Here is a 16,596-nt window from a genome sequence, read left to right on the forward strand (position 1 = left end):
TCCACTTGGCCGTTTGACTGCGGATGGGCAACAGACGCTAAGTCCAGTCGGATGCCCTGCGTCACGCAGAAACGGGCCAAGGCGCCCTTTGGAAAGTTTGTGCCATTATCGGTGATGATGCTGTGTGGTATTCCATACCAGATGGTGATGTCGGTGATAGAAGTCACAGCAGTTAGACCATTCAACTTCTTAATTGGTTTGGCTTCTATCCACTTCGTGAACTTGTCCACCGCGACAAGCAGATGAGTCATGCCGCCGCGTGCTGTCTTGAATGGTCCCACCATATCCAGCCCCCAGACCGCGAAGGGCCAGGCAATGGGGATGGTCTTTAGTGCAGAAGCCGGCTAATGTGGCTTGGAGCGGAACTTCTGGCACCCTTTCCATTTCTGGACCAAATCTTTGGCGTCTTCTAGGGAAGTCGGCCAGAAAAACCCATGGCGGAAAGCTTTGGCAACAAGTGCTCTTGAAGCCGCATGGTGGCCACACTCGCCTTGGTGGATATCTTTGAGGATTTCTTGACCTTGCTCTGGCCCCACGCAGCGCTGGTACACACCAGTGACATTGCACCTCACAAGTTCTTTGTTAACAATGGTGTACGCTGCTGCCCGGTGTTGGACTTGCCGGGCCAAGATCTCATCAGTCGGCAGCTCTTTGTTCACCAGAAAGTTGAGGATGGGCTGCGCCCATGAGGGTGCTGCTATTTCTTCGTCTGCTAGAAATGCAACTTGCACGAGGGCGGTTGGGTCGGGAGGCGGCGGGTTGGAGTCGGCTGGCGCCTTCTGAATTGATGAAGTTCCTGGGCCGACTGCTGTAGTCCCCTGGCCGGGTTCTGAAGTCCCCGGGCCGGGTGTGGCTGCCGCTGTCCCCGGGCCGCCTGCCGAATTCCCTGCGCTGGTTGCCAAGGTCCTCGAGTCGGATCCGACTGCTGCAGGAGGAGCCAGCACGAAGATGGAGTTTGACTCTGGCGATGGCTTAACAGACGGCTTAAGGAGGCGTTGCAGGGCGACGCCGGCTGGTATTGCTTGTCGGGTGGAGCCGATTCGTGCCAAGGCATCTGCTTGCTCATTGTCATTTCTTGGCACATGCAGGAATTCACACCCTTCAAAGTATCCGCTGAGTTGCTGGACGAGGAAGCGGTAGCTTTCCATGTTTGCATCTTTGGCGTCCCAATCGCCTGGACTACTGGACCACCAACTCAGAGTCTCCATAACACATGATTCGGCGAATGCCGAGTTCCTTGGCAAGCCGGAGCCCATGAATGAGTGCTTCATATTCAGCAACATCGTTGGAGGCAGCAAAATGGATTTGCAGCACATATCTCAGCTTGTCACCTTTGGGGGAGGTGAGGACGATACCGGCTCCCAAACCGGTGCGCATCTTGGAGCCATCAAAGTGCATCCGCCAATGGGTGGAGTCTGGCGCTGGCAGCAGGTACTAGGTCTCGGCCCAGTCGACGAGGAAGTCGGCCAATGCTTGTGACTTGATGGTGGTGCGAGGCTGGTAGTAGATGGTGTAGGGGGCCAAATCTATGGCCCATTTGGCCACTCGGCCCGAAGCATCTCGGCTTCCAATGATTTCAGCAAGAGGAGCAGTGCAGACAACAGTGATTGGGTGCTCCTGGAAGTATGGCTTCAGCTTCTTGGCGGCGAAGCGTACGCCATAGCACATCTTCTGATAGTGCGGGTAGTTCTACTTGGAGGCGGACAACACTTCACTCAGGTAATACACCGGCCTCTGGATCGGTAGTGCTTTGCCTTCTTCCTTGCGTTCCACAACTATGATTGTGTTGACCACCCGGCTGGTCGCGGGGATGTAGAGAATCATGGGCTCCTTAGCAGTCGGAGCCGCCAGGACAGGCGGAGTGGTTAGCATCTTCTTGAGCTGGAAAAAGGCTTCATCCGCCTTGTCGTTCCACTTGAAAAAAGTGGTCTTCTTCATGAGCTGGTACAGGGGAAGAGCCTTCTCGCCCAGCCGACTGATGAAATGGCTGATGGATGCCAAGCAGCCGGTGAATTTCTACACGTCCAGCAGTCGGGTGGGCACCTCCATCCTCTCGATGGCCTTGATCTTCAAAGGGTTACACTCTATGCCGCTCTGAGACCAGGAAGCCAAGAAGCTGGCCGACTGGTACTCCAAAGACGCATTTCTCCAGGTTGAGCTTGATCTGAAATCGGCGCAAGTTTTCAAAGGTCTCCTTGAGGTCTTCTAGCAGTGTTTCGCGCTTCTCCGTCTTCACCACAACATCGTCCACATAAACGTGGGCGTTTCTGCCGAGTTGCTTGAGGAGACACTTCTTCATGCAACGCTGAAACATGGCGCCGACATTTCTCAAGCCGAACGTCATGGTCAGGTAACAGAAGGCTCTGAATGGCGTGATGAAGGCAGTCTTCAGCCTGTCGGCCGGGTTCAGCTTGATCTGATGATACCCTGAGTATGCATCCAAAAAGCTCAACAGCTTGCATCCGGCTGCGGAGTCAATTACTTGGTCAATTCTGGGCAAAGCAAATGGATCTTTGGGGCAAGCTTTGTTGAGGCTGGTATAATCAATACACATGCGCCACTACTTATTCTTCTTCAGCACGAGGACTAGGTTGGCTAACCATTCGGGAAAGAACACCTCCATGATTAAGCCGGCCGCTATAAGCCGGGCTATCTCTTCTCCAACAACTCTTCTCTTCTCCTCTGACAGGCGGCGCAAGATCCGCCTGACTGATTTGGCTTCGGGTCGGACATGTAGCTTGTGCTCGGCAAAATCCGTAGGAACACCCGGCATGTCCTTGGGAGACCATGCAAAGATGTCCCGATTCTCACGGAGGAAATCGACGAGCTCGCTTTCCTATTTGCTGTCAAGGTTCGCACCTATGACAGCGTGCCTATTCGGGTGTTCCGGGTCCAAGGGTATCTTCTTTGTTTCTTTGGCCGGCTTGAACGAGCCCTCAGCTTCCTACTCCTTGGGGTTGGGTGACATTTCCGGCAGCTTGCCTGCCATTGGCACAACCCGGTCAAGGAGCCGCTTTTCAGCCGCAATCACGAGGGACTCGGCTAGCCGGCTGCTGTCTGCTGCACAGGCGGTCGACTTCTTGTAGTCCCCAGTTATGGTTAGGATTCCCTTGGTTCTTGGCATCTTCATCTTGAGGTAGGCATAGTGGGGGACCGCCATGAACTTGGCCAAAGCAGGCCGGCCAAGCAGTGCATGATAAGGGCTCTCGAGGTCCACCACCTCAAACCAGACTGGCTCTCGACGAAAGTGCTCTTTGTCTTCAAAGAGGGCGTTAATTTGAGTCTTGCTGATTGGTGAGCAGGAAAGGCTAGGAACTGTGCCATGGAATACAGTCCGACTGGGTTGGAGCTACCTCTGTGTGATTCCTAACTTCTCCACAGTGTCTCGGTACAGGATGTTGATGCTGTTGCCGCCATCTATCAGGACTCGGGAGAAGCGAGCAGCCTGCCTCTCTGTGGCGAAAGTGGCATCCAAAACCAGGGCATAAGAACCAGGATTGGGCATCACCTCTGGGTTGTCAACTCTGCTCCAGCTGATGGGTTTCTCAGACCAATGCATGAACTCAGGGGTCTCTGATGCGGCTGCATTTACTTCTTGCCATCGCTGCCGTCTGCTGTGCCTATCGTCGACCACGCTGGTGAACATGACATAAGCTCCATGCTCTTCAGGGTATTCATCATGTACATCGCCGACTGGCCGAACCGCCGGCTGCTGGGCAGGGGGAGGCGCGGTCCGGCAGGCGGAGGAGGCGGGGGTCCATCTACTTTGGCGATCCTGGTGAGCCAGTGGCATTTCCGAGTGGTGTGCTTGGACGGCTTTGCGCCGCTGTGGAACTTGCAGGGTGCATAGAGAGTCTGCTCGTATGAGATGGCGGGTAACCCGTTGGTCTTGCCACCCTTCTGACGCTTGGGTGGAGGCTACCTTTCTGGCTGCCAATCATCGACTGTCGCCACCTGCCGGCTGGTGGAAACCGGCAGCGCGGCCTTGCGCTTGTTGTCATTCGGTTGCTGGCACCGACTGGTGTCGCCAGCCGGAGTCAGAGGAGCTTGAGGAGCCGCCTTGCCAAACGCGTCAACTTTGATTTCCGCCTTCATGGAGGAGTCAGCTGTGGCGTACTTGTCTGCTATGATCAGCAGTTCGTCGAGGGTCGCCGGCTCGTCGGAGAGAAGCTGGTGCTTGAGGAGGGTGCCTTCTCGGCACCCGGCAGTGAAGTACTCGATGGCCTGCACTTCGTGCACGCCTTCACAGGAGTTGCGCAGCTCGGCCCAGCACGTGAGGTAGTCACGAGTCGACTCAGTGGGGCCTTGGACGCACAAGGAGAGCTAGCGAGGCTTGGGCGGCCGCTTGTACGTGCTGGTGAAGTTGCGGATGAAGGCTTCAGTGAAATCAACCCAGCTGTTGATGCTGCCGAGCTTCAGGCCGTTCAGCCACGTCCGGACTATGCCCTGGAGCATGAGCGGAACGTACTTCACGGCAACACGCTTGGTGCCGGTGGCGATGCTGACGGCTGTGGAGTAGTCGACCAGCCAGTCCTCCGGCTTCACAGAGCCGGTGTACTTGGGCGTATCTCTCGGGAGTGTGAACCCTTTGGGGAAGGGCTCATCTCAGATGCGGGGGACGAAACAAGGCGGACCCAGCTCATCTTCTTCTTCTAGCGCCGGGGATCAGTTGAGGCGTTCGATCCGGTGGCAGGCGTCGTTCTCTCCGACTCCTTCTCGATGACCGAGGTGGTCGTCGAGTGTCGGGTTGTCAATAGGCGGCGGGGAAATGTGCCTCTCCCTACAGGGAGGGGTAGGCGGACAGTCGCCTTGTCGTCACACAGTTCTTGGGCGGCCGTCTTGGTCGTGCTCGTTGGTGATGCGAGTCCGTCTGCGGCTGGCAGCTGGCTCCTTGTCCCTCCTATCGCGAACGCCACCAGTCGGTGACCGGGATGTCGCGCCTTGGTCCCAGCGAGGAGGCGGATCATCGTTTCGCCAGTTGGGCGCTTCAGCGCGACATCCAGCCTCTTGCTGCTCAACAGCCGCGTCAAGGAGCTGCTGGACGCGCTCTGTCATGTGGCGATGCTCGTCGCCCTCGAGCTTGTCTAGCTCATCCGCTGCCGCCTGGGCAGCTCGTATGTTTTCTGCAGGCGTGGCATAGACGGGGCGATTTGTCCCGAACATACTGGCGATGGTCGCACCACACTGCCGGATCGGGCCGATGCGACTAGGCCCACTAGGAGCCGGCGTGACGCCGACGACATGGTCCATCTCACGCTGGTAGGCCTCCGAAAGGCATCTCATGCTAGCCAGCTGGTTGGCGCTTTTGACGAGCTGGACACGATGTGCCTCCAGCGTCTTCCGGGATTGGCGCAGTTAGGTCTTGCATTGCCACCTGCAACGGATCCTGGCCACCTCCGCTAGAGCGCTCGCCGTGGCTGATGACGAGCACCTCAGTGACGGTGCCGCCGCTGCTGTCTGCGCGAGGAGGCGGTTCGTAGTAGGCCACCACGTTGGTGGGGAACGCGTCAAGCAACGCCGTGTCCGAGTCGACAAGCATCGGGTCGATGGAGCCAACCGACTCCAAGTCCACAGTAGGCTCGCTGACGACGTGGAGCTGATCGAGGAGGCTGACGAGGCTGCTCTCTGGGCCTTCCGTGCCCGCTTCAGACGCGGGCTCATCAGAAAGGCGAACCTCGCCAACAAGATCGGCGAGGCAGCTCGCCGCACAGGCTACCTCCGCGTCGTGCAGCGCATCGACGCAGACGCAGTCTAGCGTGCCGGGCTGGCTGTGCTTGCCAGGAAGGAACAAGGTACCCGTCCAGAACAGGTCTCGGGGAGACGGTACACCCTGCCCCACGGTGGGCGCCAAATGTCGGGGGTTGGGTGCGACATATGCCAATGGATGGCTTATCATGGTTGGAGCGAGTAGAACGTCGCCGATGCCTGGAAGCGGGATGAGTCATAGACATGAACGCCGGCGTACTTTACCCAGGTTCATGGCTCTCCTAGGAGATAACACCCCTAGTCCTGCTCCGCGGGGTCTCCGCATGATCACTAAGGCACTAGTGAGTACAATGGTGCTCCTCGAGCTGTATGCTAGAGGTAGAAGAAGGCAGGCTCACTCTCTCCTTCCTCTAGGTATGAGTCTACTTCTAACAGGTTGGGAACCCTTTGCATGGGTGCCCTGGGGGTTTATATAGTCCTACCCCCAGGGGTATAATGGTAATCTGGCCGGGTGTAGGACCCAGCTGTCAGTGTCTCTGGTCGCTGGCTTCTCCGCCGGCTGGTGGGGCCCGCCGACTAGTCTAGTACGGAGCCGACAAGCCGCTCCCGCCGCTTGCGGGTCTTGCTGGCTACTGATTACTGTAGCCATGGTGCTAATGACGCATGCTTGGTCAGGGGAGCGTGGCTACAGTATCGTCGCCTGGTGGGAGATCACTGTAGCCACTCCGGGTCTCATCTGGTTAATGGTGTGCGGGCCCCGAGGGAGGAACGGGCCGCCTGCTAGGAGCCGGCTTCCCTCAGGTCTGACTGGTCAGGCCTCCGCCGATTCCCGGGCTCTCGCTGCCCAGCAGGGCCTGCCGCCTGTAGGCCGTACCAACAGGTCGTCGTGGGACCAGGGCCTTGCCTGCCAGCAAGGACGTCAGGGACGGAGTGGCAACAGTGCCATGTACATGCAAAGATCCCCTCCTGTACGGAGCACTGTGGCCACGCCCGACCCTGGATATGGGGGGGGATGGGCTAGACTGTAGCATCGCCATGTCTCGTCTTCTTAAATGGGAGCGCAGACTCCGAGGGTGTGGTGGGCCACCTGCTGGGTGCCGGCCTCTCTGGAGGCTGCCCGCAGGAAGTCGACCCATCTTGGAGCCGCCTTCTTGAACTCGGCCTCCTTCCGGCAGCCGTCCGCTTGGGACAGTCGGCCACCAGAAGGCGGTACTTCTTCTTGGTCTCTTTGAGGGGCGCAGCTAGCCCCGATGTCTTGAAAGGCTCAGGGACTCGGGTTAGGTTACCTGTGGCCCATTACACCGACAATTGCACATCACATAGAGTCATATTTTGTTCTAAGTATCGAATTGTAAGTAAATAAAAGTGTGATGATCATCATTATTACAGCATTGTCCCATGTGAGGAAAGGATTATGGAGACTATGATTCCCCCACAAGTCGGGATGAGACTCCAGACAAAAAATAAAAAAGAGGCCATAAAAAAAGAGAAAAGGCCCAAATAAAAAAATAAAAAATGAGAGAAAAGGAGAGAAGGGGCAATGCTACTATCCTTTTTCCACACTTGTGCTTCAAAGTAGCACCATGATCTTCATGATAGAGAGTCACCTATTTTGTTACTTCCATATACTAGTGGGAATTTTTCATTATAGAACTTGGCTTGTATATTCCAATGATGGGCTTCCTCAAAATGCCCTAGGTCTTCATGAGCAAGCGAGTTGGATGCACACCCACTTAATTTCTTTTTGAGCTTTCATACACTTATAGCTCTAGTGCATCCGTTGCATGGCAATCCCTACTCACTTACATTGTCTATTGATGGGCATCTCCATAGCCTGTTGATACGCCTAGTTGATGTGAGATTATCTTCTCCTTTTTGTCTTCTCCACAACCACTATTCTATTCCACCTATAGTACTATGTCCATGGCTCACTCTCATGTATTCCGTGAAGATTGAAAAAGTTTGAGAACATCAAAAGTATGAAACAATTGCTTGGCTTGTCAACAGGGTTGTGCATGATTCAAATATTTTGTGTGATGAAGATAGAGCATAGCCAGACTATATGATTTTGTAGGGATAGCTTTCTTTGGCCATCGTATTTTGAGAATACATGATTACTTTGTTAGTATGCTTGAAGTATTATTATTTTTATGTCAATATTAAACTTTTATTTTGAATCTTTCAGATCTGAATATTCATGCCACAATAAAGAAAATTACATTGATAATTATGTTAGGTAGCATCCCACATCAAAAATTCTATTTTTATCATTTACCTACTCGAGGATGAGCAAGAATTAAGCTTGGGGATGCTTGATACTTCTCCAACGTATCTATAATTTTTGATTGTTCCATGCTATTATATTATCTGTTTTGGATGTTTAATGGGCTTTAATATGCTCTTTTATATTATTTTTGGGACTAACCTATTAACCGGAGGCCCAGTGCCAGTTGCTATTTTTTTTGCCCATTTTAGAGTTTCGCAGGAAAGGAATACCAAACGGAGTCCAAATGGAATGAAACCTTCGCGATGATCTTTCTTGGACCGAAATCAAACTAGGAGACTTGGAGTGGATGTCTGGAACTCCGTAGGCGGCCATGAGGCAGGAGGGCGTGCCCAGGGGGGTAGGTTCCCCCCACCCACGTGGGCCCCATGTAGCTCCACCGACGTACTTCTTGTGCCTATATATACTCTTATACCCTAGATTGATCGCAGAGAGCCATGAAAACACTTTTCCACCGCCGCAACCTTCTGTACCCGTGAGTGTCGGTGTCAAAACCGGCGGATCTAGGGTAGGGGGTCCCGAACTGTGCGTCTAAGGCTGATGGTAACAAGAGGCGGGGGACACAATGTTTACCCAGGTTCGGGCCCTCTCAATGGAGGTAATACCCTACTTCCTGCTTGATTGATCTTGATGATATGAGTACTACAAGAGTTGATCTACCATGAGATCGTAGAGGCTAAACCCTAGAAGCTAGCCTATGATTATGATCATTGTTGTCCTACGGACTAAACCCTCCGATTTATATAGACACCATAGGGGGCAAGGGTTACACAAAGTCAGTTATAGATAAGGAGATATACATATCCGAATCACCAAGCTTGCCTTCCACTCAAAGGAGAGTCCCACCCGGACACGGGACAAAGCCTTCAATCTTGTATCTTCATAGTCCAACAGTCCGACCAAAGTATATAGTCCGGCTGTCCGAGGACCCTCTAATCTAGGACTCCCTCAGTAGCCCCTGAACCAGGCTTCAATGGCGATGAGTTCGGCGCGCAGATTGTCTTCGGCATTGCAAGGCGGGTTCCTTCTCCGAATACTCTATAGAAGATTTTGAACACAAGGATCGTGGCCGGCTCTGCAAAAAAAATTCCACATACCATCATAGAGAGTACAATATTCCACAAATCTAATCTGCTAACAACTGTTCCTAACGTGACACCACGCCATGACCCGGTCTTTATTCGAACTGTTCTCCCTAACCAACTACTGCGCATGTTGCGAGGCACTTTTATGGGCATGTCTTATCGAAGCAGAGATCGTGTCCCCCTATCTCGGGATTCTCATCAATACGGGTATGGGTAATCCAACCGTGTCTTTAGCGCGACGCTTGGGGAATAACCGAGTTTACTAGGCAAGTGGGGAGGCGCTGGATCCCTGCCGCCTTTATAAGGAGATAAGGACTCCCCCTTTTCACCCACGCCTTCTTCTTCTGCTTATCCATTCCCCTTCGCTCGAGCCCCAGCGCCCAAGCGTTCGTCCTCTCTGCCCACAAAGGCCTTTCGAAAATGTCTGGATCCAGAGCAGGAGGCAAGTGGATGGCCTCTACCGTTCGGGAGAAGGATATCAAAAAGCTTCGGGAGGCCGGGTATCTGGCGTAGAAAATCATCCACCATCTCCCGATGGCAGGACATATCGTCCCTACTCCGGAACCCCACGAGAGGGTTGTTTTCCACCCTCATTTTGTCCGGGGGCTGGGGTTTCCCTTCCACCCATTCCTTCGTGGCATCATGTATTACTATGGGATCGATTTTCATGATCTATCCCCCAATTTCTTCCTCAACATCTCGACGTTCATCGTCGTGTGCGAGGCCTTTCTCCGCATCTCGCCACACTTCGGCTTATGGCTGAAGATTTTTAATGTGAAGCCCAAGGTAGTGGGCGGTGAGCACGCCGAGTGAAGAGGTGCCATGGTGAGCAAGATGCCCAACGTCACATGGACAACAGGTACCTTCAATGATTCCGTCAAAGGGTGGCAGCAGCAGTGGTTTTACATCACTGAGGCGCGCGGCACGAAATGGGCCGCTGCTCCTGAATTCCGATTCGGAGCCCCCCTGCAGCTTATGTCCTGGCCCAAGAAGGGCCTGGATTAGTCTTCGTCCGACGAGCTATCGGCGCTCCAGATGCACGTCAAGGATACGGAAGACATGAATATCAAACTTGTCAATGTAGTCCAGGTGATGTTAGTTCACCGAATCCTTCCTTGTCAGCACCGGGCTTGCAATTTATGGGAATTCAACACGACCAAGCACCAGACCCTGCGAGAGCTCTTTGGCTCCTCATACAAAGACATCTGGAAGGTGCTTTCTAAGTCCGGCAAATCATGGCCGGACTCAGCCGAGGACCGCGGGTATCACCTGTCCCGCCCCGCAAGTTCGGTAAGCCATCATAAGTTTTATTCGCATAACCCAAGGAAACGCTTAATGTATTTTCCACAACTCTCCTAGGGCTGGACGGAGAAGGCGGGGCATATCTACTGTCCAGCCCCGCTACCTGAAGAACCGGCCGACCCGCTTCTAACGAAGATGCTGATCCCGGCGCCCTACAAGGCGTCGAAGAAGAAGGCCGAGAGAGAGGCCAAGAAGACCAGGGGCGGCCTCCGTCATCGCGGCGCCTCAGACACGATATCCTAAGACTCCAATGCCCGTTCTTCCTCCGAAGAGGACAAGGAGGAGGAGGAAGGTGAATCCCAGTGGGGGAATAAAGAAAAGGACAGCCTCCACATCCTTGGAGGCCGAGTCGCCTAAGAAGGGAAATACTCCTCTTCTAGAGGAGTCCACCGCCGCTGATAGCAGCCCGGAGTGGGATCCCTGGGCTCAGCCCCTGGTGAACTCGTGAGTATATAAAATCTGAACAAGTTTATGCGTCCAGACTCATCATGGCATAATATTTTAATCTGGGCCATACTTTTTGCAGTCCGGCGAGGTCCCGCGCCGAGCAATCCTCGTCGGAGGATTTGCTAGGCTCGGATGCTATGGAGAGCGGGACACCCCTGAAGGCCCCTTCCCCCAAACATGTGAGTGAAACTGAGGCTTTGTCCTAGGAGGACCCAGGCAAGGAGGAGGAGAAAAGATTGCAAAGGTGGCGCCAGGAGGTCAAACTTCACGGGCCGGACACATGGGAGAAAAGGCTCCCATGGGCGTCGTCGGCGGGAGCCATCTTGAATTCGGCCCCCAGCCGGACGCAATTCCGGAGACCAATATGGTTCCAGAATTAGGCAGGCGGCCTCCATCGGCTAGAGGAGGTGTACCTATTCCACCGGCAACCTCTGTCCCACCAGAGGTGCTGGATACTATATTGGCGGCGCTGCAAAGCGCCTCCATCGTTGATAAACACCGTGCCCTTAAGGGTGCGGTGATTGAGAAGGTTCAGTCTGTAGAGAGTGGACTAACTGAAGCTTGTATTAGCCTTATAAGAGGCTTTGAGGTATGTTTTATGAGGTTTCGAAGAGTGTCACATTATGGATAGTAGCCCGTGATACACTGTTCGGTGAGAGAAAGAACCGGACAGAGGATCAAATGTATGTTCGCAGGAGACTCACTTGATGACATTTATCTCTCTTCTTTTATAAACAGGCGTCTGTAGCGGCTGCCGCCTCTTATACCGCTGAGGTCTCCGTACTAAATCAAAGTCTGGAGCGGGCTACAGAAGAATTGGGCCAGTTGAAAAGGAATTAGGATAAACAAGGTATGCGCAAACCTTGCTCATGTTCAATGTGAACGAATTTAAAATATGTTTTATGATTTGCGCCAGGGGCGATGACCGAAGTTGAGGCTCTTAAGAAGGCTTTTGCCAAGGCCGAGAGAAAGGCAGCCGCAGAGCGGGCTCTTCGTGAGAAGCACAAGGACAAGGTTATTGAAGCTAAGCAAGAGCTTCAAGAGGTCGTGAAAAGATGCGAGGCCTTGGAGCAGAGTCTAACGAAGAAAGAATCCGAACTTACCAAGGCTCATCAGGCCGCATGCGATTCCCAGGGGGAAACCCAAGGTGCCCTGCAGGAGATCCAAGAGGCGAGGAAGATCACGGTGGGTAAGGCTTGTTCCATGCAAGCCAAGTATTTGGGGAGAAAATCATGTTTCTAATCTTGAGTTCAAATTTCTCCAGGGGTATTTGCGGAACTGCCACGCAGCATATCTGATGCCGCACAATTCTACCGAGTCGAAGAAAGGAACACTGCGGATAAGCTCTTCTAGTCACAGTATCTGGCACTGAATTGTCTGGTGCCTTTTGCCGATCAACTGAAACAGCTGATCAAACTGCATAAGGTGGGCGAGCTAGCCATGAAGGATTTGATTACCCGGCTATGGCCCGCTGAGCCGATTCCAAGCAGCTACTTCGGGCTCCTGAAGCGGCTTGCGGGTCCTTGCCCTCGACTGGACGTCGTCAAGCGGTCGGTCTATATAGAGGGTGCGCGAATGGCCTTCACCCGCGCAAAGGTGCACTAGGGGAAGATGGATGCTCAAAAGCTGGTGACTGAGGGACCGCTGGAGGGAAAGGAGCACCTCAAGCCTGAGTTATATTATGAAAGTGTCCTAAAAGGATCCTACTTGCGGCGGAGCAATGCACCAAGGACATTATATTTCCATGAATACAATCATGTTGTCCTTTGTAATGTTGAACAAGGTCATTTCTATTATTTATTGCCTGTTATATGAAAGTTTATCCTCCTGCGCGGCCGTTTTATATATTAATCCTGAGAGTTGGCCAGTCGTCGGCTTCTGCCCCCACGTAAGAAGTACGGGGGTGTTCGGGATAAACCTGATCACTCTTTATGCCAGTTTTGGGTCCTTCGAAGGAGGTGTTCAGCACAACGAACTAGGAAATCAGACTATAGGGCTTTATCACTCTCACTTAGCCATAGGAGCTTTAAAAAAGGAAGGTAGGCGCAGCCCCTGGTGTTCGGAAGACCGCACGAGGGGCTCTAAAAGCACCTGATCGGAAGAAAAGCCGATCCATCGCATGCTGCATTGGTTATGGCAATATGCGGGAGGAATCCTTAAAGATTTTACAACCTCTCGAACAGCTGACCAGCTCTCGCCGTATCATGACAGTCAGTTTTCGGCTTTCTCTACTGAGGTGCTTGTCTGGAAGAACCGGGACACAATCATAGTAGTTCTCCCTGTGCCACCTTAGCCGATATAGCGGAATGTAAGGCAGTAAAACATGGGAGTCGGGCAAACCCAACATTTGACCCAAGACATGATTCAGAGCTGATGCATATAATGCTATAAGTTCGGGGTGTCGAACTACCATGAAGGTGTTCAGACTTTATTGCCGTATTATGGGTAAAACGAAGCCCCTGGCATATTAAGGCATATCACAGTGTACAGATGCCATTTGACAAAAGAGTTTCAATAAGAGATAACGGCAGATAAGCGTCATATAAAGCCACATGTTGTATTTGAATAATACATCGATGCGTATGAGTACATGTAAAGTAATAAAAAGAGAAAGTGACTGTGGAACATACTGAGCCTGGGCGGGAGGAAGTTGTGTGCGGATCCAGAGTGCAGTCAGATGGTCATCGAGGGGAATATCTAAGGGTTCCATTGCGCGTTCGAGCTATTTCCATATCGCTGGTCCTGGCCTGGGAAAAAATGAACCTATAAAGAAAATGCAAGAAATGTTTGGGTGCCACAGAGCGGTTGAGCCGTAGTATGTGGCCTGTCCTGGCTTTTGCCGGAGTGTTCTAATTGAGCTCTAGACAAGCCGAGCTATCCTGCCACGAAGTAGTTCGGAGTCCTTTGGCGGTGTCCGGGAGCTTGGCCGTCGACTCGAGTTTCGATTAAAAGGTGCCACTCGTTGCTTCCATTGTTAAAGCAGCAGCATACTCTTTGGTACCGAGGGGGAGTTCGTCTTGCCATTAATCATGATGACGCCGCGCGGACCGGGCATCTTGAGCTTACGGTAGGCATAATATGGCACTGCGTTGAATCGAGCGAACGCGGTTCATCCGAGCAGTGCCTGATAATCACTGCAAAAGGGGACGATGTCAAAGATTAACTCTTCAGCACGGTAATTGCCCGGTGATCCAAGACTACCTCAAGGGCGATGGAGCCTTTACAGCTGGCCTCCACACTTGGTATAATACCTTTAAAGGTGGCTTTAGTGAGCTTGATCATCGAATAATCGATACCCATCTTGCGCACTGTGTCCTGGTGAAGCAGGTTTAGACTGCTGCCTCCGTCCATAAGTACTCGTGTGAGGTGGAACTCGTCAATTATTGGGTCGAGGACTAGTGCGGCTGAATTGCCCTGATTGGTATTAACCGGATGATCCGTGCGGTTGAAGATGATTGGCCCTAGTTTATATTGTGGGGCGACTGGTTCCGTTAAGTCAACATCCCTAAGGGTGTGCATCCGTTCTAGGTTGGGAGTGTGGGTGGCGTTTACCATGTTCACCGTTTGGATTTGCAGGGGAAATTTCTTTTGCCTTCCTGTATTCGGTGATCTGGGCTCCTCGTCGCCATCGTCGCTTTGAGACCCCCTCTCCTTGTTTTCGGCACCTGACCTGCCGACTTGTTTGAAGACCCAACATTCTCTGTTGGTATGATTGGCTGGTGTTCCTGGGGTGACATGAATGTGGCATGGATGGTCGAGTATGCGGTCCAGACTGGACGGGCCCGAATTGTCATTTTTGAATGGCCTTTTCCGCTGACCGGACTTAGAGCTACTGAATCCGGCATTGCTGCCGTGTCTTCCGCGTTAACACCATTTTTTTGATGCTTGTGTTTGTTGCGTCAGGGTTTGCCGTTGCTATCTCTGGCCTCTGATGTGCCATGATTGCTTGATGTGTTGTTGCTACAGGCCAACTAGCTATCCTCGGTTGCGCAAAGGCGGGTCATGAGTGCCGTGAGGGCTGCCATGGATTTTGGCTTCTCTTGGCCAAGATGTCGGGCAAGCCACTCATCGCAGATGTTATGTTTAAAGGCCGCTAGGGCTTCGGCATTCAGACAGTCGACAATTTGGTTCTTTTTAGTTAGGAACTAAGTCTAGAATTTCCTGGCTGACTCTCCGGGCTGTTGGGTTATGTGACTTAAATCATCAGCATCCGGTGGTCGCACATAAGTGCCCTGGAAGTTGTCCAGGAATGCGTCTGCCAGGTTCTCCCAACTTCCGATGGAGTTTGCCGACAAGCTATTCAGCCAATGCCGAGCCGACCCTTTGAGTTTTAGTGGGAGATACTTGATGGCGTGTAGATCATCCCCGCGGGCCATGGGAATGTGGAGGAGGAAATCCTCTATCCATACTGTAGGGTTTGTAGTACCATCATATGATTCAATGTTCACGGGTTTAAACCCTTCTGGGAATTCATGATGCATTACTTCATCAGTGAAGCAGAGGGGGTGTGCGGCGCCTCTATGCCGGGCTACATCGCGACGTAGTTCAAATAAGTCTGGTCTGCTGTATTCGGCTCGGCCGGATTTGCTTTTAGTATATCCGGCGTGATGGTCGTCGCCCGCTTTGGGGCGTGCCCCTATGATCCGTAGATCGATCTTCTATGTCCTACTTTGTTTTCCAATACGTCTCGCAGGTCCTGCTTGTAGCCCCGGGCCTTGGTGTTTTTGTTTGACTGGCGACGGGGTGCAGGCTTGACTTCGTGCTGATATACCGCTTTGTCTCGGCCACGAGGTGGCCGGTCAGCCGCATCATACACTGGTAGTGTAGGCTTTAATGCTTCTTCCTCGAGTTGGGGTAGCAACCTGCGCTTTGGGTAACTTTTGGTTGGGCGCTCGAGTTCATATTCCTCGGCTGCCAGGACCTCAGTCCATCTATTCGCTAGCAGATCTTGATCAACTTGAAGCTGCTACTGCTTTTTCTTTAGGCTTTTTGTTGTGGCTATAAGCCGGCGCTTGAAGTGCTCCTGCTCTACGGGATCCTTAGGCATGATGAATTCTTCATCGCCGAGGCTCACCTTGTCTTCGGAGAGGGCATGTAATTTTCATCCTCTGATTCTCTATCTGTCGCCTGTTCCTTAGGGCTGGCTTGCCCATCCTCCCACTCGAAGCCTGGCTGGAGGGGATTGTCTTCATCTTCGGCACTGTCTGCAGCGTTATTGCCTCTTGTGCCGGTATCGCTGCTTTTGCTATGGCGGGGCTTAGAGCGGCGTTGATGACGCCGGTGCTTAGATTTCTTCTTGAGGGGATTATCCTCCGTTGCCTTATTGCCATCACTTTCTTTGGGGGTGTCCACCATATATATCATATGATGAGGTGGCTATCCAGCGCCCTGTGGGCGGTGGTTCCTGTTCTTATCCTACATCGTCGTCCATACCGCTGAGGTCTTCGAAGCCGAAATCAAGCATGTCAGTTAAGTCGTCGACACTGGCTATTAAGTGGGTGGTGGGTGGGGAACGATTTTCTTCGTCGTCCGCTTCCCACTCAAGCCTGACATAGTTCGGCCAAGGGTCTCCTGACAAGGAGAGAGACCTCAATGATTTAGCACGTCGCCCAAGGGCGAGTGCTGAAAGATATCCGTGGAGGTAAACTCCATGATCGGTGCCCAATCAGATTCGATAGGCACGGACGCAAGCGATTCGGAGCCTGTGGCCGGGGACGAATCCAAGGGTCCGATGACACATGTCTCATAGGAGGTGAAGTCAGTATTCGGCTC

The 16,596-nt window shown here is 52.8% G+C and overlaps 1 protein-coding gene across 1 annotated transcript; it reads right to left on the reverse strand.

Annotated features, from left to right (window-relative positions):
• Window positions 1-344: 344 nt before the first annotated feature.
• On the reverse strand, window positions 345-3,793 carry LOC147965264 (uncharacterized). The gene is made up of 2 exons (XM_087530378.1): window positions 3,354-3,793; window positions 345-1,074 (listed from the first exon to the last, which is right to left on the reverse strand). Exons 1-2 carry the CDS (start codon window positions 3,791-3,793, stop codon window positions 345-347), a joined length of 1,170 nt encoding a protein of 389 aa, XP_087386504.1.
• Window positions 3,794-16,596: the final 12,803 nt, after the last annotated feature.

This window comes from Triticum urartu, chromosome 6A, assembly GCF_056163025.1.
Source record: "Triticum urartu cultivar PI428250 chromosome 6A, HENAU_Tu73, whole genome shotgun sequence".
NCBI lineage: Eukaryota > Viridiplantae > Streptophyta > Magnoliopsida > Poales > Poaceae > Triticum > Triticum urartu.

Coding starts and splice junctions, on each gene's coding strand:
- LOC147965264 (XM_087530378.1), bottom strand. CDS start 3,793: ATGCCACTGGCTCACCAGGATCGCCAAAGTAGATGGACCCCCGCCTCC. Junction 1,075..3,353: donor AAGTTAGGAATCACACAGAG/GTAGCTCCAACC, acceptor GCATGTGCCAAG/AAATGACAATGAGCAAGCAG.